Genomic DNA, 26,352 nt, shown 5'->3' with positions numbered 1-26,352 from the left:
TGAGAGCTCTGGAAGCTTGTATGCACTGGTGAAACCAGGGAGGTCATGGTGTTACCAAACCTCAAAAATTGAGGATGGTTGCCCAAGACAATCTCCACTAACCCATGACTATCCTCATCCACCAGTAATATTGTGTGGCAACCCTTTAGACTTGTCATGATGACCAATAGTAAAACTATTATAGGAAACCACCAGGGAAGATGGATCTCTCTATTAAACCTCTAGACCACCAGGTAAAATGATCTCTCCACTATTCCCCTAGACCACAAGGAAAGATGGAACTCTCCACTAATCCCCTAGACCAGCAGGAATGATGGATCTCTCTATTAGTCCCCTAGACCACCAAAAAAAGATGAATCTCTCCATTGATCCCCTAGACCATCAAGGATAATGGAACTCTTCTCTAATCCCCTGGACTACCAGGAAAGATGGAACTCTCCACTAATCCTCTAGATCAGCAGGAATGATGGATATCCATATTAAGCCCCTAGACCACCAGGAAACATAGAGCTCTCCACTAATCCCCTAGACCAGCAGGAATGATGGATCTCTCTATTAACCCCCTAGGAAAGATGAATCTCTCCATTGATCCCCTAGACCATCAGGAACAATGGAACTCTTCTCTAATCCCCTAGACTACCAGGAATGATGGCTCTCTCCACTAATCCCCTAGACCAGCAGGAATGATGGATCTCTACATTACTCCCCTAGACCACCAAGGATAATGGAACTCTTCTCTAATCCCCTAGACTACCAGGAATGATGGATCTCTCTACTAATCCCCTAGACCAGCAGGAATGATGGATTTCTACATGAATCCCCTAGACCACTAGGAAAGATGAATCTCTCCATTGATCCCCTAGACCAGCAGGGATAATGAAACTCTCCTCTAATCCCCTAGACTACCAGGAATGACGGCTCTCTCCACTAATCCCCTAGACCAGCAGGAATGATGGATCTCTACATTAATCCCCTAGACCACTAAGAAAGATGAATCTCTCCATTGATCCCATAGACCACCAAGGATAATGGAACTCTTCTCTAATCCCCTAGACTACCAGGAATGATGGCTCTCTCCTCTAATCCCCTAGACTACCAGGAATGATGGCTCTCTCCTCTAATCCCCTAGACTACCAGGAATGATGGCTCTCTCCTCTAATCCCCTAGACTACCAGGAATGATGGCTCTCTCCACTAATCCCTTAGACCACCACGAATGATGGCTCACTCCACTAATCTCCTAGACTACCAGGAATATTGGAACTCCCCTCTAATCCCACAGACTACCAGGAATGATAGATCTCTCCATTAGTCCCCGAGGGCATCATGGTTAAAGGGTATCTCCACAAATCCCTTAGAACAAGTATAAAAATTACCTCAAGAAATCTGTCATTTCATAGTAGAATCAGATTACAACTGCACATAGAAGTTTATGGAGAGGGAAGGGGAAAAAGGGAGAAGAGAAAAATAAAAACAGGCCGATGGGCTGCTGCTGCAGAAGATAGTAAGTTTTCCATCTGAAAATTCAGGCTGCCTTCAGCCACCACTAGGTGGAGCTCACTGCATAGGAATTTACACAGCATCTACTAAGCTGAATATTATGCAGGGAGCGCCCCCTAGAGGGTAAATTAAGGTTCATTAAACTTAATGGTTTCAGTAGGGCTGTCAGAGGGGGAGACTCTAGGCAGTAGACACAAACAACAACATAAAAAATATTCTCTTTCCAGATTATAGGAAACCAAAATGTACAAAAATACTGATTTTATTAAAATCCATTTCCCATTTCTCAAAAACAAAAATTTTATCTATTATTTCATATTAGTTTTACAATAATTACAAGTGAATCGCACGTCTGCTCGCCCGTCCGAGGACACAAGGCTATAGCTGTGATTTCGGGTTGTTGCACGCTATGGCGCCAGAAGACTTAAGATCAGAGATTTCTTTAGCAGTAAAGCCGTATTCTGTGAGCACTTCGTAGGTGTGTTCACCGACAAACGGATCCCTGCTGGGCGATGGGGCCGCGGGCGTCCTGGAGAGGAGCGGGGCAGGCCGCGGACTCACCTCCCCTTCATCATCACTGAGGAACGATCCTCGCTCCTTATTGTGTTCGTGCATGGTCACATTGTCAAAGGTTAAGACCGGCGTCACGCACGCATCCGTGCCATCAAAAACCTGACACCACTGCTCCTGGGTCTTCTCCAAAAACTTTTCAGTAAATCGTTTCCTCATTTCGGGCCAATCGGTAAGGCTCATCTGGTTGGGGAGGTCGGAGGAATCGAGGCCAAGTCCTGTGGGGGAGAAGAAGATGGTGCTGTTATTTATTGTTTAGTGTAGTCTATAGAAGAAAGTCTAGAAAATGTCACAAAGAAGGTGATTGAGCAGTAACGTCACGTTCATCTGCCACATGGCTTGATCGCAGCTCAGTCCCACTCAAGTGAACTGCAATACAAAGTAAAACCACTTGGTAAGCAGCCTCTTCAGACAGCGGACAGACCTCCAATAATCTGATAGTGATGACTTATCCAAAAATTGACCCTCAGTACTATACATATATGGAAGCAATGGCATTCCTTACTCTTGTAACACCTGCAGCTTCATCTCCCCACTACCCCCTCCTTGCAGATTATAATGCTTTGTCCCATACCTACTTCACCTAGCTCCTTCTGCTAATGATGAGTTCAGACTCCAAGGATCTATTTGCCATTTCTACCCTGGTGGCGCCCCGGTGGACAATCAATAACACCAACACGCTGCAGCTTCATCTCCCCAGTACCCCCAGTACAGATTATAATTCTGTTCCCTACCTACTTTGTCTCAGCACTACTGCCGCTGATGGTTCCAAACTCCGAGGGTCTATTTGTCATTTCCATCTTGGTGGCCCTTTGTGGCCCATGTGGACAAGTGATAACACCTGGGCTCTGCATCTCCCCACTACAGATTATAATGCTCCTCACTATCCTGTCCCTTACCTACTTCGCCTCACTCCTTCTGCTATTGATGGGTGCAGACTCCAAGGGTCTATTTGCCATTACTAACTTGGTGGCCCATCTTGACAGACATTCAAGTGACCTCCCTATACCCCCCAGTATTGTACTTTTGGTGGGTCTGTACCACCCTCACAGTGTGGGGGATGATTGGACGTTTTCCCAATGGCTTCTGAACTGTACAACAAAGAGAATTCCAAAACTAAAAGCTAAAAAGAATCTTTGCTCATGTCATGACCGTGTCAGGGTCTGCTCATAGAAGTTCTGCATGTGACGGCTCGGAGACAGTGAGACTCTTATTCAGGTCTATCAGCGGACCAGGCCTCCCTCTCCCCTTCTTTTATTTCTGGAACATTCCATCTGATGAGATAGATATGTATGTATTATATATACAATGTAGCAAGCGCTCGGTGTTGAGTTGTACCAGTTTAAAGGCTCCGTAACGCAACGGTTAAAGGGATCCTATCATTCAAACTCAATTTTTTTCTGCCTACCACGTAGGAAGCTAGTAGAAGAAAACACGAGAGGAACATCCATTTTGGACCTAAACCTAACCAACAAAGAGCACATGGTTGAGGGACTACGGGTAGCAGGGACACTGGGATTCAGCGATCATGCTATACTTGAGTTTGGGGTTGCAAGAAGAAGAAGACCTGAGAAGACACAGACTTCAAGGCTCGACTTTAGCAGGGCAGACTTCAAGAGCCTGAAGGCAAGAGTTAGCAGAATTCCATGGTGCAAAATTCTTAAGCACAAAAATGCACATGAAGGGTGGGAAATCTTCCGTAGGGAAATCATTAAAGCACAGGAACTAACAATACCTAGAAGGAAGAAAAATGGGAAGCACCTAAAAATATCAGGATGGATGACCAAAAAATTACATAACCTGCTAAAAAGGAAACATACAAAAAGTGGAAGATGGGAACTATACCTAAGGAAGCGTACACAGCAGTCTGCAGACTCTGCAAGACATGCATCAAAGGAGCTAAGGCTGAACACGAATTGAAGCTTGCAAAAGAGGCAAAGAGTAAGGTAAAAGGATTTTGGGGATATGTTAAAAGCAAAAGAAAAGTGAAGGAGACCATTGGAGTCCTGAAGAATGACAAAGGAGAAACAGTTAACATGGTGGAACAGCAGGTGGAGCTACTAAATTCATATTTTGTATCCGTCTTCTCCCAAGAAACTAATGGAAATACCGACATTAATGGAGATGGAGATGAGGGGAAGGAGGACTCCAAGCTGACTATAAGCGAAGGTCTGGTAAGAGAGCACTTAGCCAAGTTACAGGAAACCAAGTCCCCAGGACCAGATGATTTACACCCTAGAGTCCTGAAAGAGATAGCAGAGGAAATAACAGAACCCCTTGCTATAATCTTCGGTAAGTCATGGGAAACAGGAGTGGTCCCTTTAGATTGGAAAAGGGCAAATGTTGTCCCCATCTACAAAAAGGGGAAAAGGGACGATCCAGGAAATTACAGGCCGGTAAGTCTGACCTCGATAGCAGGAAAAATCTTTGAGCAAATTGTCAAGGAACATTTACTTCGGTACCTGGATGGGAAGGCATTAATTAACCAGAGCCAGCACGGCTTTATGACCAATAAATCTTGTCAGACTAACCTGATTTCCTTCTACAACAAAATCACTGAATGGTTGGACCAAGGGAATGCCGTGGACATAGTATATCTTGACTTCAGTAAGGCATTTGATAAAGTATCACATAACCTTCTTATTGAAAAAATGATTAAGTATGGCTTTGACAAAAAATCAGTTAGGTGGATTCACAACTGGCTTAATGATCGGGCACAACGAGGAGTAATACTAAATGGCTACACATCGAACTGGAAGAAAGTCAAAAGCGGGGTGCCGCAGGGCTCTGTTCTGGGCCCAGTACTTTTTAATATCTTTATAAATGATCTGGACGATGGAATTATTGGGGAACTCATAAAATTTGCAGATGATACGAAGATAGGAGGAATAGCCAACACTAGAGAGGAGAGAGAGTGTATTCAAAAGGACTTAGACACACTGGAACAATGGGCTGAGGCCAACAAAATGGTATTTAACAGGGACAAATGCAAAGTTCTACATCTGGGTAACAGAAATGTAAAAAACATATATAGTATGGGAGGAATAGAACTAAGTGATCGCATAGGGGAAAAGGACTTGGGCATAATAGTAGATCACAAATTCAACATGAGCCAACAGTGCGGTGCTGCTGCAAAAAAGGCGAATAAAATTCTGGGATGTATTAAGACAAGCATTGAATCTAGATCAAGAGAGGTCATTATTCCGCTGTACTCTTCCCTGGTCAGACCACACCTGGAATACTGTGTACAGTTCTGGGCGCCTCAATTCAAGAAAGACATCGATATATTGGAGCAAGTCCAGAGAAGAGCAACCAAAATGGTGGAAGGTCTGCAAACCATGTCCTATGAGGAGCGGCTAAAAGAACTGGGATTGTTTAGTTTGCAGAAGAGAAGGCTGAGGGGAGATTTAATAGCAGTCTACAAATATCTGAAAGGTAGTCACAGTGCAGAGGGATCTCCCCTATTCTCATTAGCACAAGGAAGTACAAGAAGCAATGGGATGAAACTAAAGGGAAAGAGATACAGATTAGACATTAGGAAAAACTTTCTGACAGTGAGGGTAGTGAGAGAGTGGAATAGGCTGCCACGGGAGGTGGTGGGCGCTCCATCAATGGAAATCTTCAAGCGGAATCTGGATAAACATATAGCTGGGATGATTTAGGAAAACCTGCACTCGCAGGGGGTTGGACCCGATGGCCCTTGAGGTCCCTTCCAACTCTACCATAAGATAAGGAATAGCCTTAAGAAAGGTTATTCTTCTCCTACCTTTAGATGTCTTCTCCGCACTGCCGTTTGGTATATAATCCATTTTTTGTTGATATGCAAAGGAGTTCTCTTGCAGCACTGGGGGCGGGGCCCATCACTCAAACAGCACTGGGGGCGTCCCCATTGCTGCGAGAGAACTCTCCAGCGCCGCCTCCATCTTGTTCAGGAACGGGGTCTACACGCGTCTTCTTCCGGCAGTGGCTTCAAACTTCTAGGCAAGCGCAGTCGGCTCTTCCCGATGCCTGAAGCCACCGCTGGAAGAAGACCTGTTCCTGAACAAGATGGAGGCAGCACTGGAGAGTTCTCTCGCAGCATTGGGGACGCCCCCAGTGCTGCGAGAGAACTCATTTGCATACCGGTGGAAAACGGGATTTTAACCGAAAGGCGGCGTGGAGAACACCTCTAAAGGTAGGAGAAGAATAGCCTTTCTTAAGGTTATTCCTACGTGGTAGGCAGAAAAAAAAAATGTTTTATTGATAGGATCCCTTTAAGTAGAACAACACAAGGGTACACGGTGGCCCGGCATCCCGACGGGTAAGCGGCCGAGGCACAGTAATCTAATAAGGTGTGTTACGGCGAGATAACGCAAATCCGATGCATTAACTTCACACTGACAACCGGTTATTCCACTAACATCAAGCAGATTTATTGCCGCAAAACAGCAAAATTATTTTGTCTTCAGTTGTTCGAGACAATTGGATCCTGGGCAGAAAATGGCTGAGACTGTAAATGGAAAGAGGGAGATTAAATCCGAAAAATGTCTGTCGCCCAGCGGGTACCGCACAGACGTGGAGTGGCGGAAAATTACTGACAAATTAATACACTGAATATTACGGGAAAATAAACTTCTGTACTCAGGATGGAGCACGTCATCCAAGTAGGTCACATCAGGACGAGGCTGGCGGCTGCTATATTAGTCCTGGGGGCCTAGGGGTTAAGAGTCGAGATCAGCAAAGCAGTAGGCGACTAACCGGGGTCATTACGAATTTTCCAAATCATTAGTAAACTTTGAGGTCTCTTCAGGCTCCCGAGTATAATAATCAGAGACCTAAAGGAGATGCGGAGGAATAGTAAACACTCCGACTCTCCTTCCTTCACCTCTCCTGGGCTCCCTTGTGCTGTCCAGGGTCCTAATGGCCTCTTTAGATCTACCGAGTGTAGTAAGTGACCCCAGGGGACCTTTGAGCCTGTGATTAGGCCTCAGTGGTCAGGTTAGGAACCTTTGACTCAAGTCAGTCTGGAGCCCAAGAGACATAACCAAGAGAGAACGTTGGACGCAGCGAGGGAGCCCAGGAGAGGTGAGTATGACCCCAATAAGTGAGGGAAGGGAAGTATAACTGCTTGTTAGGTTTCCGAACACCCCAGGCCTCAATTTCACTTCTGGTTCGTGGGTGACAAACTTAAAAAGCTTTAGGTTGGGGTCAAGTTATTGGAAAAATGGTGTCAAATTGGTTTAGAACTGAACCAGATGATTCAAGTCCCAAGTGACTGTTGGTTCCAAACCCTGTGCTATGGGACAGCACTGCATTACCCACACCTACTGCTACACCGGGGCCCCCCATAGATCTAACACTGAGGACTAGAGATGAGCGAGTATTATTCGAAACTATTCCCAGGAATGGTCCTTAGTAGGGACGAGCGAGTACTATTTGAAACGGCCGTTTCGAATAGCACGCACCCATAGGAATGAATGGATGTAGCCGGCACACAGGGGGTTAAGCAGCCGGCCGCCGGCAAAGTCTGCGTGCCGGCCGCTTCCATTCATTCCTATGGGTGCGTGCTATTCGAAATGGCCGTTTCAAATAGTACTCGCTCGTCTCTACTGAGGACCATTCCTGGGAATCCTACTATTATAAAGGTGAAAGTATGTGTGTTTGGAGGTTTGTGTGTTTGTATGTTTGTTCCTCAATCATGCCCAAACCGCTGAACGGAATGGCGTGAGATTTCACACATACCCAGATGGCCACCAGGAAGGATTGATAGGCTACTTCGTATACTGCTCCAGCCCCCGAAAGACCGAACGTTACCAGCGAAAGTCTGCTCCGGCTCCGCTGCAGGACCTCAGATGACGTCAGCCCGGTTCTTTCAGGTGGCCTCTGATAGGTTCGTGTCACATGTGGGGCGGGGCGATGGACACTGTGTGCTACAGAGGGGGCGGAGCTATAGACGCACAAGCCGGCCGCCTAGCGACAGGAAGAAGATGGCATCGCGTATGCGGAGGACAGAGCAGGCAGCTATCGGTGGAGCCCGCCACCCGGGCTGGAGAAGCAAGTCCTCCGGGGCCCCTGGGGTGGGAAACTGAAGGAGTGACTGGGACACACTTCCCCAAGCCGCCGTCTTTCCCTAGCACGGCATGTATGGCCTGCAGACCCTATGTACACCATCACACTAGGCTCACGGAGGGTGAGGAGGAGAAGGCCAAGGCTTGGGGGTGGGGAGGGGAGTCCGCGGTCGCGGGGGTGGCGGCTTCCTGTAAAGTGGGACACAGTATGGAGGGGTGGAGAGGGAACATGGGTAAGGGGGGGCCAGGTTGTGCAGAGGGTGCAAAGGGGGCCAACTCCGGGGTCGCAGGAAAGGAAAGAGGGCCGGGGTTGTAGAGGAGGGGTGGTGGAAAGGGAGCCCGGGGTTGCTTAGGTGTTGGAAAGGGGGTTGGGGGAGAGGGGTTGGAAAAGGGACCCAATGGGGGGCCGGAGCCCGCGCTGCAGGTGGGTTGCGCAAAGCGGGAATGCTGCCGTGGACGAAGTCACGGGTACTGCTAGTAGGCTATGAATAGTAGAAAATGGACAACCCCTTTAAAAGCAGAAACAGATGTTTGGTGCAACAGATAATCATTGCGGCACATTTGCAGCATATCCTGGATTGTAGGGGTTTTTTTTTCTCTATTTTCTGTATATGATTATGGGGGCAGCCATCTTGCCTGCTCCTCTGCTCTGTTTACAACATTTAGCGATCTGCTTTACGGCAGTCTCATGGCCATAGGCAGTAATAGGCTGGAGGTCTATGGGAGGAGCTCTGTGCAGGGAGGGGGAAGAGATAAGTTGTGACATCATCTATTGTCAGTAGATGATGTAATGATGGGTCAGGTGTGATTGTCTATTGTGATCCCGTCTGTGATGTAAATGAGGTGACTGCTGCAAAGAAGACCCCCCCCCCCCCTAGAGAATTGAGAAATGTCAGTCGATTATTAAAATTGGTGTCCAGAATGGAAATTGCTAGACATGGTAAAAAATAAAAATACACGGAAACATTTTCTTTAAAAAAATTATCAAAAAAAATAAGGCGACACGTCCCCTTTAAAAATTCTACACTTGCACAATAACCTTGGCACTTGGCGTGACCACACGAAGAACACGTCATCTCCATCTGTAGAGGTTATAGCTGGAGACAGGACAATTCCTGTGTCACTTGGCACTTTTACAATAGCAGCGCTGATTGCCAATGTGAACGGACACAAAGTGCTCAAGTGTTTACTTAGCAGCAGAATTCTATATGGCGGAGATGAGCGGGCGGCTGATTCCTCGCCTCGCTGTAGCTAAAAGTCATTGAATGTCATTACTGTGGCCTGCCTGACATGTTACACCACGCTCCTTATCTTCTGTGCTCTGGAGCGAGGAGACGTCGGACATGTCCTGTCATTGCCACCACTTCGCTCTTAGCAATCCATCAGCCTCCTGATCCGCGCCCTCTCTGGATACCTGAGCATGTGAAGTACCAAGAATGAAGCTCTTGTCTAACCTGGAGGCCATATGCATTGAGATGCTTACACCATGGCTACCCCTTAGCTGTGACCGCTATGCGAGATCGCTCTTTGGACAGCAAATGTTAAAGGACCCCATTGACTTATAATGGGCTTTTTCGGAGGGGGGGGGACGGACGGACAGAATACCAAACACACTGGAAAGCGGTGTGCAGTGAAAGCACATGGACCCCATAGATTATAATGGGGTCCGTGTTCTTGCCGTGAGATCTCCGCAGGGAACATGCGGACAGGAAAGCAGGAAAGTACTTCACAATCTGCTTTCCTGGCTGCATGTCCCGTGCAGAGATCTCACGGCAAGCACACGGGCCCCATATAGTCTAAGGGGTCCATGTGCTTTCACTGCACACCGCTTGCAAATGCGTTCGGTGGTCCGTTCCAGGGAGTCCCCATGCAGATTCCCCAAATGGATTACCAAACACAGATGTGAATGAGGGGTAAAGCTGTGAGCTCAGTCACTGTTACCCATAAAGCTGGAAGCTGTGAGCTCAGTGGTTGTTGCATGTGAATATAGAAGCTCTATAGCTCCTAGGATATTGTAGATGTCACATAACCAGTAGGTATGTTAGGATTCTGGCTGGAGTCTCCGCCGTGGCATGTGGGGGTTGCTGGTCCTTTCCTTTCTCTGTCCGCGGCCCTCTTCTTCTGGGTCCATAAGGGGGCGGGGCAGAACCTCCGTAGCAGCATGTGGGGGTTGCCGGCCTGCTCCTGATCTGGACCGTGGCCTTCTCCTCCAGGGGTCATACGGCGTGCCGGAGCCTACATATGTTTAGTGTCCGTTCCGGTTCAATGCTGGCTATACAGTTTACCCTGAACGTTAGCTCTCTCTGCCTGTGTCCCGTGTGCCTCTGCCTTGATCTCCTGGTTTGGTTTTTGACTCTGCTTTTACCTCCCGTATTCTGCTCTCTCATGTTGATGACCCAGACTACGGCTTCTTGAACCCGATTTTGTACCGCTCCTGTTACTGACCCGGCCTGCTTGACCCCTCTCCTGGATTACCCCTTTGTACCGCGCTAACCTTTTACCTCCCGTATTCTGCTCTCTCATGTTGATGACCCAGTCTTGCCTTCAGACTATGGCCTCTTGAACCCGATTTTGTACCACTCCTGTTACTGACCCAGCCTGCTTGACCGCTCTCCTGGATTACCCCTTTGTACTGCACTAACCTCATGATGACGACTTGGATTGGACGACTACTCTTTGGTGCACTGCTACCATCTACTGGCTACCGCCAACCGCTGCTATCTGGTTCTTCAGACCTTCATCTCAACTCTGAAAACCTTCTGGGAAGTGATTCTAGTTTTCGGGTCTGATGTGACTAGTGGTGCGCTGTGCGTGCGGCTCTCCCTGACTCGTACCACCCTGCCCGATGGTAGCCTCCAAGTCCATTCCCACCATCAGTGGCTCTGTTGAACATCTCTGGAGGATAGGGGTGGCTTGAGGTGCACAGGACGTTCAGCGCATTGTTGTGCCATTTTGATAAGTGCGCCCAGTACTGGTGCTCACTATTTGCTTGGTCATCCATACAAATAGACAACTCACAAGTGCAGGCGATAACCACTTACCCTTCAAAAGGTCTTTATAGAATTGGGGCTCAATAGCGCCCACCGCCATGTACTTTCCATCCGCAGTCTTGTAAGTGGTATAGAACGGCGCTCCGCCATCCAGCAGGTTCTCCCCCCGGGGTCTGCTCCACAATCCCAATTTCTGTGACTTCCATACGAATGACCCCAGGTACGCAGCCCCTTCCACCTTCAGGAGAAGTGACAGATAGGGTTAATGGTCACGCAGAAGATCATTTATTATTAGGCTGGGCTTGGACAGTAGATCATAAGGAGGCCAGGAGAGGACTGAAGATGCCCTCGAAATAGTGTGGAAGTGAGGGAGGACCTCTCCCAGGGCCACTACTTATTATACTTTGGGGTCTGAAGAATCCCCAGTGTAGAATAATAATTCGTGGGTGACAAATCCCAAAATTATACTCGAGTATATACGGTAGATTACTACATGTGGATTATAAATTGATCTCTCGCTATGGACGACATTGTGTATATCCCGCACTGGTTATTTATAAGACGATGAATTATTTATGGGGTGTCGGGATTGCTTTATTATTATCGTCCTTTATTATTTATTCCTTCTTTGTTGGTATTTAATAAACCCATCCCCCGTTCTGGTCTCATAGATGTGTATGTTATAGCACTAGCTTTAGTTTTCGTCTGCTATGGGGATCCTTATTCCATCACTCTCTGCCCATGGTCGGGGGCACGCTCGGTACTACTGATACTTCCTATGTATATGGGGTTATTAGTATACTATAGTGACATTGTTACTGATGTCGCCCCCGAGCTTGGCAGCGCTTACAATGCTTTCCTAGATTTGTCAGATCATACTACTGGGCCTATATGGACGTCTGCCATTGATTCTATTGTCATATCCACGTGACAGACCCAGACACCATGTACAATACTGTACATCCTATATGTGAATCGCCTCCATACTTGTGTCCGTCCTCTCAATGCAAAGCAGGGACATAACTAAAGTCACACGGGCCCTGGTGCAAAATCTCAGCTTGGGCCCCTTGTGCAACTTCTCCTCCCAACCATCATTTATGTTTCCCTTTCCTTCTCCATCTAGCCCAGACCACCATGATAACTTCTCCACAACACATCTGTACACACAAAGCTTCCAGTGTCATTCCCCCCCCCCCCCCATATCATGATTGTACCCTTTTTGTATCACAGCCTCCCTCACAGTATCCCTCCTCCTGACTGCTATTAAAGGGTTAATCTCCTTTCTGACAGTGGAAGGCTGTGTGTCATGAATCTTCTCACTCCAGTGCACCAGAGGGCAGGGGGGGATACATTTATGATGCACAGATTGCTTGGCCATCAAAGGAGATCTTGAGGGTAAGTTCACACGGGGGGATTTTGAGGCCTCAAAAACCTGACCAAAAAACCGGCTCCCGTTGAAATCAAGCTCCTGGAATAAAGAAGCGAGGTGCTCATTCTTTCAGGCGGATTTGCCTCACGATTTGGCCTGAAGACACTCCCTCCTCCCAACTACGCACATTCATTTGGGCCTAATCCGGAGCAGAGTGCGCAGCTATATGCTGCTGCAATGCACTGGCATCTACAGCTACCCGTATTTTGGACAGGAATCTGAACTTACCCTTAGTGTGGTGATAGAGACCTTGTTAAACCCCCCCCCACACACACACAGCTGGGCCCATATGGGCGCAACAATGTGAGGCTTTAAAGGCTATTCATCTCTTACCTTTAGATGTGATCTCCGCCGCGCCGTTCCTTAGAAATACCCATTTTTACCAGTATGCAAATTAGTTCTCTTGCCGCAATGGGGGCGGGTCCCAGCGCTGGAAATGTGATGGGGGCGTCCCCACTGCTGCTCGAAAACAGGCACCAGCCACGCCTCTATCATCTGCTGGATCCTCCCCTTCTTTCTTCAGCGTCACCTCCGACGCCTGCACAGTTGGCTGTCAGTGAGACACTAGTAGAGCCGACTGCGCATGCGCTCAATTACGGTGTCAGAACTATGGCTCGGGCATGCGCAGTTGGCTCTACTAATGTCTCACTGACAGCCAACTGCGCAGGCGTCGGAGATGAAACCGAAGAAAGAAGGGGAGGATCCAGCAGATGATAGAGGCGTCGCTGCAGTTGGTTTTTGAGCAGCAGTGGGGACGCCCCCATTGCATTTCCAGCGCTGGGGCCCGCCCCCATCGCTGCCAGAGAACTAATTTGCATACCGGTAAAAATGGGTATTTCTAAGGAACGGCGCGGCAGAGATCACATCTAAAGATAAGAGATGAATAGACTTTGTAAAGGCTATTCCGACAACTTATCTACAAAAAAAAAAAAGTTTTTACTCATGGGGTGTGCGCACCCCAATTACCCGTCCTCCTAGTGCGTACCGTTTGTGCTGGTATTATTTCTGTACCATCCTCCAGTGCCAGCCTTCCTTCTACTATTCTTCTTGCAAGGAACCTAATAACATCATTGCTAAAATTTGGGCCTTGGCAAACACGACATTACCGGGCACCTTGCAATTCATTTTTCATGTCTTCCCCCCCCCCCCCCCCCCCAAGTCTTCCCATCCCTCTGTACAAATGACTGTTTCTTTGGAATCCCCATGAGAACATTGGCCAGCATGACCCGCGTTGTCCTCACTCAGAGATTTTCTCGGATTTCCTTCCTTTGTAGCTATTTTTGAGGTCAATGGTTCTTCAGACGTTCCAGCCGCAGCCGTATCTTATTAGGCCGTTCATTAGCTACAGATTCGCCTCTGCCTGCACCGAGACATGACACTTCGTGTCTTGAGCAAAAGGTTACCTATAAGACTCTAATTGATCGGTAAAAGGTACAGAGAGAGGTCTAGAATTCTGGTACATGTGCACACACACTATTATGAAGCACTTCATCAGGTCTGGCTTCTCAAATCCCAGGTGATCATTTGTGATCGCCATGGCTGATGATAGGTTTGCTCTGCAGTGGCCACTAAAGGGCAAATTGAGTATTACATGTAAACCATTCCAAGTTAGACAATGGGGTGAGATCAACAGGGGTTGTCCCCACAATCTAAAAGGGTAACCATTGGAAAACTCAACCAAAGGCTTTTTAGTGGTGGACTCATTTTTTTGAAGGGGTTTTCTAGCTAAGGCAACCCTACAAATAAAACAGATAGATTATTATCCCTATTGCAGGGCCTGAAGGGGAGCAGCTTGACACGGAGGCGGTTCTTGCGGTAGATATAACACAATGGGGCAGATATTTTAAGACTAGCGTATCATATGCCAGTCTTAATAATCGCACCAGTGGGTGGGTGCAGGGTATGACCGATTTATGAACTGGCGTGAGTCATAATAAATATATTGGGCCAAGGTGTCCCCACATTTGTGGCGAGGAAGGTGCAGAAAGCTGGCGTAGAGGGATTGATATTACTTCGACATGGAGTGTTCCTTTAATGTTAGGGGCTATTTTGAGTCAAGCCTTCTCATAGTCAGCAATAATATGCTCTACCTGTGGACAAGGGCGGCGCTAGTTCTTAAAAAATTTTAAATAAAGAAAATATAATCCTACTATAATATTATAAATGTGATTGTGGGTTTGGGTGTTTGTTCCTCAATCACGCCTAAACGGCCGAATGGATTAGCCTGAAATTTGACACATACATAACTTGGGTCCAGGATTGAAACATAAGCTACTTTCGATCCACGTACACCATCGGACTTCATCGCCGCAACTGGTGATTTTCACAGCGTAATTCGCTGAAGGACCTGAGATGTTATCATCGTAGGCCCTTGAGCCTCTCACCCGGTTGGCTCGCAGTCGCCCAGCAAGCAGAGGAACATGGTGTGTCTCAAACCTCCGGAACGTTACGAACAAGCTGCCGTAGTGTGTGACCGCCAGAATTTCATCGCCTGCGCTGGCTGTGTGCGCTTACTGGGATCCCACCTGCGCCGCTGCCGGGAAGGTCTGTTCGGCCTGCTGTTCCGCAGTGGCTGCGGCCTATGGCGTTTGCATGTCAGTTGGCGATGTAGCGGCCATGCAGCCTATGTCTGCAGTCGCGCACAGTGTCACCTCCCAGAATTGGATGTGTACGCGGCGTTATTCGGCCACGGGGGAGGTGGTGTCACGGCAGGGGAGTTTGGGGAGGGGGGGTTGCTCAGGGGTGGTGGTTGGGGGGGGTGCCTGTCCGGTGGGGGCCACGGGAGGGGGCATGGGGAGGGAGAGCATGGGACTGAGGAGGGACAGCCGGGCGGGGCCATGGGAAGGAGAGAGGAGCCGGTGCGCCACGGAATGGGGTGCAGGGAGCAGGGGATGCCCCGGGGGAGGGGCCGGGGACGCCAGACAGAGAAGGAGCATGATCGCGGGGGACAAAAGGGGCGGAGGAGAGGGGGGCGCCAGGGCCAGGCAGAAGGTGCAGAGGCCGCGGAGACAGGTGAGAGGCAAACGGGGTCGGGGTGCGCAGGGGTGGACGTGGGGGCTACACGGCGAATCATAACCAAATGCATATGGACTTTAGGAGCTAAACCACAGGATGAAAATGCCTTAGTGCTCACCTTCAGACTCGCACTCCCTTCAATACGTTACCCAGCACAGCACCACCAACCCAAGTGTGGCTGTACCTGGTACTGCAGCTCAGTCAATTAGGTAGAGGGTCTCTTCTAGGCTGAAGGTGAGGATACAAAGATATCTACATCACCTCTAGCTGAGCGCCGACAGTCTCACACCAACCCGCTATGCAAATAATGGAGTTAATTGACTCAGTCCTGTAAATTTCCTGAGCCGTAACGAACGTGCCGTGTGTTATTGTGTTATTAATGAGCGCACGTTCTCCGCTCTCAGACAACCCGTGCCATGTGAAAAACTGCATAAATTACCAGGGTCGCACATCTCGAACCGCAGGATCGATAATAATTAGTCGTAAAACAAATTACGGTGACAATTTAAGGCTCTAAATAAAGTAATAATAAACTTTCCATCGAGACGTCTTCTCCGGAGAAAGTGATTTCGATAGATTAGATAAAAGAATACTCCCTAGAGCTCCGAATTCTCTCGACATATGTGATAGAATGTTATCCATCTACCGGCAGCCACCACTAGAGGTAGCTCAGGAGCCCAGTGCATATTGTTTACACATTCTATGATAACACAGTATGCAGTGCGCTCCTGAGCTCCCTCTAGTGGTGCCATGCAAGGGACTTGGAGTTCTGTATCAGTCCCTATACTGATATATTGCGAAATAAACCAGCAGTATATGAGGAATTCTACAAGTACATCTCCGCATGTAGGTCCAGATATGAGTGCCAAGAGATGAGCAGCTTTTCAAAACAACATGTTTAATAAGCTCTGCTACATCACCATACTCTGCACTGTCTGACTATTCTCTAAATTACTAACTCTGTCTCCTGTACAGACTGTGATATATCACTACTTCCATACCTTATACTATCTCTCTAACTTACTGCTTCTGTTCCACACACCCAGCTCCGCTACATTCCCATTACCATACCCTGCATTGCCTGACAACTCTCTGAATTGCCACTTCTATCCACACTCCCAAGCTCTGTTACATTCCCATTACCATGCTTGGCATTGCCTCATTATTCTCCGAATTGCCACTTCTATTCCACACACCCAGCTACGCTACATTCCCATTACCATACCCTGCATTGCCTGAATACGCTCGGATTTGCCACTTCTATCCACACTCCAAGCTCTGTTACATTCCCATTACCAAGCTTGGCATTGCATCACTATTCTCTGAAATACTACTTGTATCCCACACACCCAGCTCCACTACATTCCCAATTACCAAACTTGGCATTGCCTGACTACACTCTGAATTGCCACTTCTATCCACACTCCCAAGCTCTGTTACATTCCCATTACCATGCTTGGCATTATTTCACTATTCTCTGAAATACTACTTGTATCCCACACACCCAGCTCCGCTACTTTCCCATTACCATACCCTGCATTGCCTGACTACTCTCTGAATTGCTACTTGTAGCCACACTCCCAAGCTCTGATACATTCCCATTACCATGCTTGGCATTGCCTCACTATTGTCCTAATTGCCACTTCTATTCACACCCCCAGCTCTGCTAAATTCCCATTACCATGCTTGCGATTACTTCACTATTCTCTGAAATACTACTTGTATCCCACACACCCAGCTCCGCTACATTCCAATTAACATGCTTGGCATTGCCTCACTATTCTCTGAAATACTACTTCTAGCCCACACACCCAGCTCCGCTACATTCCCATTACAATACCCTGCATTGCCTGACCACTCTCTGAAATACTACTTCTAGCCCACACACACCCAGCTCCGCTACATTCCCATTACCATACGCTGCATTGCCTCACTATTCTCTGAATTGCCACTTCTATCCCACACACCCAGCTCTGCTACATTCCCATTACAATATCCTGCATTGCCTGACCACTCTCTGAATTGCCACTTCTCTCCACACACCCAGCTCCGCTACATCCATATTACCTCAGTAAATTCATAAGAACTGCAGCAGAACAGTCCACATCACAACCACCACCACTACTAATACAATAAGTGGATACTGATGTGGGTGACATATTAGCCGCACATGAGGTCATTAGAACCTAATCCTGCTCCAACAGCTGCAAGACTCGTTACAGGGAACATTCTAGAAGGAAAGCACATAATGGTTATTTTTAGCCATTTGGAGATTATTTGGGGCTATTTTACAACTTCTTTGTCGATGGGGGAGGATTTGGAGCTCTGTACCAAGAAAACAGTGGGTCGAAGGTCATGATGATCAAAGATGGAGGTTGATTTAAATGGGTACTCCGCTCACAGTAAGTTACACACTACCCATAGTGCTGTGTTCCAGCATTTATACCCCCACCGATCAGTAAAGTTGGGTTTTCGTGACTTGTTACGAGCGCAATACCCCTTTAAATTACCAAGTAGTACTGATGTCCCTTGTATACTGTCCAGATATAGCAGAGCTGAATACACAAGGCTGCTTGTGGTCGGCTCCATAAAAACGTCACTGGCTCCCCGAGTCTGAACTTTACCTTAATCCTCTAAAGCAAGCAGCGAGCGTCTCAAGGCAAGCGCGATCTGCGGTGAGATGCGGAAGCAAACACCGCCAACGAGGGGAAAAAAAATAAATAAATCAATTAACTGTTTAATATACCCTGACAGCCAGCGGGAGAGTCGGCGTGAGATAGGTCACCAACTATGATGGGAATAGTAGACCTCAGGGAGCCGCTCGCGATAGGATTAGCGCCTCGGATATTGATCTTAAGTCATTTTTAACGACAAATCCCAATCCGGTGTGCGATTAGTGATGTCTGGTGATAGGGGAGGTGTAATAATACATCTGTATTGTGCAAAAACCCGCACCAATGTGCTGTTGTACATACAGATGTAGCAGAGCTGAAATTGTCATTATCACCTCTGGGGGCAGCATTGTGTGCTTGGAGTAAGTTTATTGGTAACTCTATGATATATTCTACCGCCATATAGGAATGGACAGACTATCCGGCCTGATCTTGGGAGGTCAAACAAGTTATTAACCCCCGCCACACCGATCTTTATGGATCTGACAGCCCCTTAGATCCAGGTGTCATACCCTGCTATGTTACCCACAGTCTTATGTAGATGTATACAGCCACTATTCACTATTCATGGGTAGTTGTATATATCAGAATGCATGGAGCTCCCCCTAGTGGTGGCAGACAGAATTGTATTTTTAAAAATAATGCAGGAATATTAAGTGCTCCCCGCTAATGCACCCCAGACTTCCAGCGATTTGGGGTATTAATGCATTGTATTTACCCTACAACATGGAAATTACCTTTAACCCCTTCAGTCTAAACCATGGGCCCCAATAAATATGTAAACCCCCCTCTAAAATTTTTGCTTTGTCCTTGAATATGATAAAATGTAGTACATGACGCCACCTACTGCTCGACTGGTTATACAGCAGTCTGCATTAGTACATTTCAGTTTAGGTTGGGGCCCATTCCTAAATTTGCGATGGGGCCCCATAATCTTTAGGGGGCCAGAAATACTTACCATACTCGAGTCAATGACTTGCCCTTGCCCCGATCTTGTACGCTCAAACAGGGACATGACAATCCCCAGCGCACACATGTAGCCGCCGCCGGCAAAGTCCGCAAGGAGGTTCAGAGGGAAAGTTGGGTTTTCGTGGTTATTACCAAGGCGGGACAGCAAACCTAAAAAAACAAAACAAAAGTCTTAGGTTTTCAGCCATTCTGTATTGTACTAGTGAGAATCCAAAAACAAGACTGCTTTATTCTAAAAACAGCGCCACCCCTGTCTACAGATTGTATGTGGTATTGCAGTTCAGATACACTAATATGAATCACACAGAGGTGTAATACCAAACCCAGCCTGTGCAGAGGGGTGGCGCTGTTTCTGGAGGAAAGCAGCCATGTTTTTCTAATCCGGGACAATTCCTTTCAGCTTGGTGACAACACCAGTGGCCATAATGGTTGTCCATGATATTTAAGACTCGCTTTATTCCTTCCACCTGGCTAAGCCGAACAATAACCGCGCTCCTGGACGAAGTGTGGCCACTCTCCTCGAAATCCATTAGTATGCACTATAAAAGTTGGTAATACTAATCGCCGTCCGCTAATGGGCCATTATGTATTCAGTAATACTGCGACCTTTACATGACCTTTAGTCTAATTCATGATGATGGGCAAATATGACAGAAATACATTATTATTTCATCTAGGAGCGGACAAGCCGAGCGTACACTTGGACAGTCCACGCAGGGTTAATGACCTAAAGGACAGATATATGGAAAGGAAACCTAATTGCTGTACATGTGAAAAAGTTCTCCGGACTGATACATTGTAGCAAACTAGCAGAGAGATTTGTGCTGGTGCTGATGATGTATCCAGTCTAGACAATGCTCTGTGAGCTCAACGGCCCGGACTCCAGACTGATACATTGTAGTGAACTAGAAAAGAGATGGAGCTCACAGAGCATTGCCTAGACCGGATACATCAACAGCTGCACAGATCTCTCTGCTAGTTTGCTACAATGTATCAGTCTGGAGTCCAGGCTGTTGAGCTCACAGAGCATTGTCTAGACTGGATACATCAGGAACTAATTTTGTGGCATAAAAGAATGAAAAATATAGAAGTGACTTCTAGGAAGCCCCCCATCCTTTTTATGACACACTAGCATCTGCCCGCGACTTTGTCCACGGGACGGTGTTGAGTTGCATACATTTATTCAATTGATGTTGGTTGTGATCTGCCATTTGTGGGCGTGTGGGTGCCACGAGAGTCCACGGGCGGGCGGGCAGACTCCCGTGGCACCCCCCTTTTCCCGTGGTGGCCCAGCTTGACCCTGTGTACCTTTTGCGCGCCACCCCTCCTGCCGCAACTCCCGCGGCCCCCCACCTGCAGCCTACTCCCGCAGCAACCCCCAGACTTATCCTTCCCCAGGTCTCCTCCTCACGCGGACCCCCCCCTTCCCTTTGACCCCTGCTCCCGCGGCCACACTGCACACATCCCTCCCGCGGTGCCCCCCACCCCCCTGGAACCCCCTCCTGCGGACTTCTCCCTTCCCCGCATGACCTGCCGGCCCCCGGTCTCCTCTCGTCCGCATGACCCCGGCTCCCCCTCCCCTGGTGCTACCCGCAACCACCGTCCGTGGCCCCGGGCCTCGGCACTCTGCCACATAGTGTCGTGGCACAAACGTCTAAACACACAAACTTTCACATTTATAACATTAGTAGGATTGTAATGTGCGGACGGGAGGAACAGAATATTCCCTCAGAGCTGCACTTCGTATGACTTACTTATTAACTGTGTAACTGCTGATGTATAACAGCCCACAACTCCTTCTATTACCCCGTCACACCACCGTTTCTACATTATAGCAGCTTAAAGTGTAAGTCAAACTTTATTTATTTCTTTGCTATTGTGTCTGGAGCTGTGAGAGGAACATTTTTGTAATATACTTTGTTAACCTATCTAACTTTCCTTTCATATAAAGCAGGCTGTAATCTACCAATGTTGTCTGTACACTTGTACTCAACACAGCATGGAGAGAGGTATTCTAAATGGCTGTATCTCTGGTATTATACCACCTAGAAAAATGGTTCTCCGCTTTCATACGTCGCTAAGATTTCAGTGCTGGCTATAGAGAATTAGAGATATCACTAATTAAAAACTCAATTAGGAATGCGATTCTACGTCTGCAGCATGACCTTTGCTATAACTAGTGATATCTCGGGTTCTGTTATAGATAAAACTTCTACAGACCTTTCTTGAGCTACTAGTACCATTTTTCTAGGTAGTATAAAACCAGAGATACCGTCAATGGAAGTGACCAGCGCCCCCCTTTGGTAAATGCTTCAGCTCATGTGTACAGACTTTCCATAGTGGCAGCTCAGTTAGAAGATTGCTAAGGAGAATGTAACAACCTGCTTTACAATAAAAAGGAAGTTAGATAGGTTACTAAAGTATATTACAAAAAAAATGGTGTCTAAATACCTCCCCACCCTCGGCGCAATACCGCTGCCAAAAAAATTTCTCAAACTGTCATGTGACAACTAAGCTCCACCCATGGTGTGATCTTAGCTGGAAGTTGGAAATGATGCAACTTTATCAAAATAACACGCGCGCTTCCCATTGAAATCAATGGGCTCCGTTTTGAAGCGCCGCGCTCGGACACGTGTATACTCGCTTACGCCGTGTGAAGGGGCCCTTAGACTCGATTCACCCCTACGGTATATGTTATATACATACCTGAGATAGAAATGTAATTTATGTCATGACCCGCTGACTTTGCGTATTTTCCAGACTGACCAAATCCAGTGAGCCGTGCGTATATGAGCCGTGGATTTTCCTTCAGTATGACCTCAGGACCCAGACCCAGCTTCTCCATCACACCTGTCAATCAGATCCCAAATACATATTATCAGTTCAGAGCTGTACCCAACTTTCCCAGAAACAGATGCAAGTGAGATATTGTAAATCGGACAAGAACTGGTCTCTCCCGCCCCCCTCCAAAAGGAATCTAATCATTTCTTGGGAACAGCTGCCAGCGTCCTAGTGACATCATTAGTCTGCGCCTGCTGCCCAATGGCAATGCAGTGCCCGGTGAGGGCTCCAGTGCACCAGCCGAAGGTGAGTGCAAAGTCCCAGGGCTGTGGTGCAGTGTACAAGGTCCAAGATGGAGGTCACTCACTCCTAGTATACTAGTCGGTAGTAGAGATGAGCGAGTGCTGTTCGGATCAGCCGATCCGAACAGCACGCACGCATTGAAATGAATGGATGCATCTGGTACTTCCGCTTTGACGCCGGCCGGCCGCTTAACCCCCCACGTGCCGGCTACGTCCATTCATTTCAATGCGAGCGTGCTGTTCAGATCGGCTGATCCGAACAGCACTCGCTCATCTCTAGTCGGTAGCACTCACTTTTTCTACTCCAGACATCCCAAACCGTCTGCAAGGGGCAACATCAGGGTTCAGAATTAGGACCCCCTCACCTTTCCCTAAGACTACTCCTGTCATTGCAAGGACTTACCGTGTCGGAAAGGCTCAATAAGAACATCGGACTGCTTACACAACGTCTTCAGGACGCCAATCCCATTTGGGCTCTTCAGATCTACAGCGATGGATCTTTTACCCCGCCCCATAGAGTCACTGGTATACGTAGTATTGGCTTTATCCACCCGGATGACTTTGGCCCCAAAGTCCGCAAGTATCATTCCACAGAAGGGGGCCGGGGCCAGTCCCGCCAGCTCCAGCACTCGGACTCCAGCCAAGGCCATTACTGCCAAAACAAAGGTTAAAACAATTAGCGCCGGGCGTCCTACGGGACCAAGAAATCCGCCGCAATCCTGGAAGACGGGACCTATGACACCAGACTACACATTTTTGTAGCCTGGTGCGTTCATTGGTTTCGTGCTTCTTGCCAAACTACATTTAGGATAGGCAAGTGATGGCAAACACTGACATCAAAGGGCCCCCGAGTGAGAATGGGATTTGGACCCCTTTAAAGGCTCATTATGGGGCGGTCCATTATGGTTAGGGTCACGCAGGGACCCGCAACGTGCGCCCAAAGACTGCGGTCACGGCCATGAAATTATTTGCAATCATTGTTTCAGCAAGACCTCACTCGTGGCTACTCCATCCGACTTCCCCACACACATGCACACTCGGCTCCACTTATCTGGGCAGCTGAAATGTAACTGCCCAAGGGATAGTCGGGAGACCCCTATACATATGATGGACTCCCGCCCATACACACGGGGGACTCCCGCCCATACACACGGGGGACTCCCGCCCATACACACGGGGGACTCCCGCCCATACACACGGGGGACTCCCGCCCATACACACGGGGGACTCCCGCCTATACATACACGATGGACTCCCGCCTATACATACACGATGGACTCCCGCCTATACATACACGATGGACTCCCGCCTATACATACACGATGGACTCCCGCCTATACATACACGATGGACTCCCGCCTATACATACACGATGGACTCCCGCCCATACACACGGGAGACTCCCGCCTATACACATGTCTCATGTGTGTGATCACTTTGACCTTTCTCTTCTAGGTATCCGGCAGACTGGAGCATACACTTTATACTTTGCCCTGATCTCCGAATATTTATGGACGCGCCATCAATGATTAATATCCGTCCGCCACAGACAGGCGTCTTCAGAGACTGCGCTCCGGTTTATGGTAAAATCTGCAGCTTTTCAGGTTTCACCGCAATTTGATGCAGGTTTACTATCCCAAAAATCGGTCGTGCGTTTTTATATGTAAAACATTTCGGGTGGGAATCCTCAAATCCCATACACCGGAATAATGGCGCAAAAACTGGGGCGTTGTGACTATTTTACACCAGTTCCCACTGAAGTCATCGCAAGTGGCGTTTTTCCAAAAGTGGGCAGGCCCCCACCCTTCATAAACGCGGCAACTCCTCCGCCTGCGCGGTGACCGATGCCAGATTATAGATGGAGTCGATTTCTTCGGCGCGTAAACTGGCGTGACCGATATTGAAGGGATTGTCCAGGAAAGGCGTCACTGGTCCTTAGGTCAAGTGCTGCGAGGACTTCTAACGGCACAAGCCCCCCCCCAAAGCTCCTCCCGGAAAATGGCGTTGGAGGCGGAGACACGGCTTATAAGTCGCCTATACCTGGGGGTGTTGGATTTATTAAAATGGTGAAATATCAAAACTGCCGTAATCACCCATACCAGCCAATCACAGTACATACTAACCAATTGCAGTACACAGCAGCCAATCACAGCACAGCTTTCATTTTCCAGGCACAGAATACAAACTGAAAGCTGTGCTGTGATTGGTTGTTATGGGCAAGTCCTAGCAGTCCCTGCTATATACATCCTATATACAGGAGATCAGCACACAGCAGTATATAGGGAAGCTCTGTATACATAGTGTATGATTCCTATATACCAGCACTCAGCCTCTATACACGGTACAGCCTCCTGTATACAGCTATGTGTCATATATACCAGCAGTACCTGCAGTGTGCACAGCTCTTGTCCTAGCAGACACTTCCTGTCACCTCCGGAGGACGCTGCTCTGCCCCAGTCACAGCTGATCCGCCATAGGAGGTCATAGTGCAGGGGGCGGGGCAGGGGGCGGAGCATGGGCGAGACCAGCCAGCGGCAGCCTCAGCTCCTCCTCCATGTTCACACCACACTGTTTACCTGCGTATTAATAGCCGGAGATCTGCAAGGAAGCGCGGAATAGCACGTGACTGGGGCTAGGACTGTCTGCACTCTATATACTGTATACTGATCCTATATACTGTATACTACACTAATATACTGATCCTATATACTGTATAGTGGGTGGCTATGTATACTATATACTACACTGCTGTACTGATCTTATATACTGTATACTGATCCTATATACTGTATACTGATCCTATATACTGTATACTACACTAATATACTGATCCTATATACTGTATAGTGGGTGGCTATGTATACTATATACTACACTGCTGTACTAATCTTATATACTGTATACTGATCCTATATACTGTATACTGATCCTATATACTGTATACTACACTAATATACTGATCCTATATACTGTATACTGATCCTATATACTGTATACTGATCCTATATACTGTATACTACACTAATATACTGATCCTATATACTGTATAGTGGGTGGCTATGTATACTATATACTACACTGCTGTACTGATCCTATATACTGTATACTGATCCTATATACTGTATACTGATCCTATATACTGTATACTACACTAATATACTGATCCTATATACTGTATAGTGGGTGGCTATGTATACTATATACTACACTGCTGTACTGATCCTATATACTGTATACTGATCCTATATACTATATACTACACTGCTGTACTGATCCTATATACTGTATACTACATGGATGGCTATGTACAGTGTTGGCCAAAAGTATTGGCCCCCCTGCAGTTCTGTCAGATAATACTCGTGTTCCCCCAGAAAATGATTACAAGCACAAACTCTTTGGTAATATCTTCATTTATTTTGCTTGCAATGAAAAAACACAAAAGAGAATGAAAAAAAAAGTCAAATCATTGATCATTTTACACAAAACTCCACAAATGGTGCGGACAGAAGTATTGGCGCCCTCAGCCTAATACTTGGTAGTACAACCTTTAGACACAATAACTGCGCACAACCGCTTCCGCTAACCAGCAATGAGTTTCTTACAAGGCTCTGCTGGAATCTTAGACCATTCTTCTTTGGCAAACTGCTCCAGGCCCCCCCTGAGATGTGAAGGGGGCCTTCTCCAAACTGCCACCAAGAGATCTCTCCCCCTCCCCCACAGGTGTTCTATGGGATTCAGGGCTGGACTCATTGCTGCCACTTTACAAGTCTCCAGTAGAGATGAGCGAACACTAAAATGTTCGAGGTTCGAAATTCGATTCGAACAGCCGCTCAATGTTCGTGTGTTCGAACGGGTTTCGAACCCCATTATAGTCTATGGGGAACAGATACTCGTTAAGGGGGAAACCCAAATCCGTGTCTGGAGGGTCACCAAGTCCACTATGACACCCCAGGAAATGATGCCAACACCTCTGGAATGACACTGGGACAGCAGGGGAAGCATGTCTGGGGGCATCTAACACACCAAAGACCCTCTATTACCCCAACATCACAGCCTAACAACTACACACTTTACACAC

General features: G+C 47.6%; 1 protein-coding gene across 1 annotated transcript; it reads right to left on the bottom strand.

Moving 5' to 3' along the window:
- Positions 1 to 1,782: 1,782 nt before the first annotated feature.
- On the bottom strand, positions 1,783 to 24,753 carry AMACR (alpha-methylacyl-CoA racemase). The gene is made up of 6 exons (XM_075268140.1): positions 24,662 to 24,753; positions 22,678 to 22,926; positions 21,898 to 22,041; positions 19,181 to 19,341; positions 11,158 to 11,344; positions 1,783 to 2,287 (listed from the first exon to the last, which is right to left on the bottom strand). The coding sequence occupies exons 2-6, from the start codon at positions 22,922 to 22,924 to the stop codon at positions 1,878 to 1,880; spliced, it is 1,149 nt and encodes a 382-aa protein (XP_075124241.1). The 5' UTR covers positions 22,925 to 22,926; positions 24,662 to 24,753; the 3' UTR covers positions 1,783 to 1,877.
- Between the last annotated feature and the right edge of the window lie 1,599 nt (positions 24,754 to 26,352).

This window comes from Leptodactylus fuscus, chromosome 1 (assembly GCF_031893055.1).
Source record: "Leptodactylus fuscus isolate aLepFus1 chromosome 1, aLepFus1.hap2, whole genome shotgun sequence".
In the NCBI taxonomy this organism is placed as follows: Eukaryota; Metazoa; Chordata; class Amphibia; order Anura; family Leptodactylidae; genus Leptodactylus; species Leptodactylus fuscus.
This window is presented reverse-complemented; position numbering and strand designations above follow the sequence as displayed.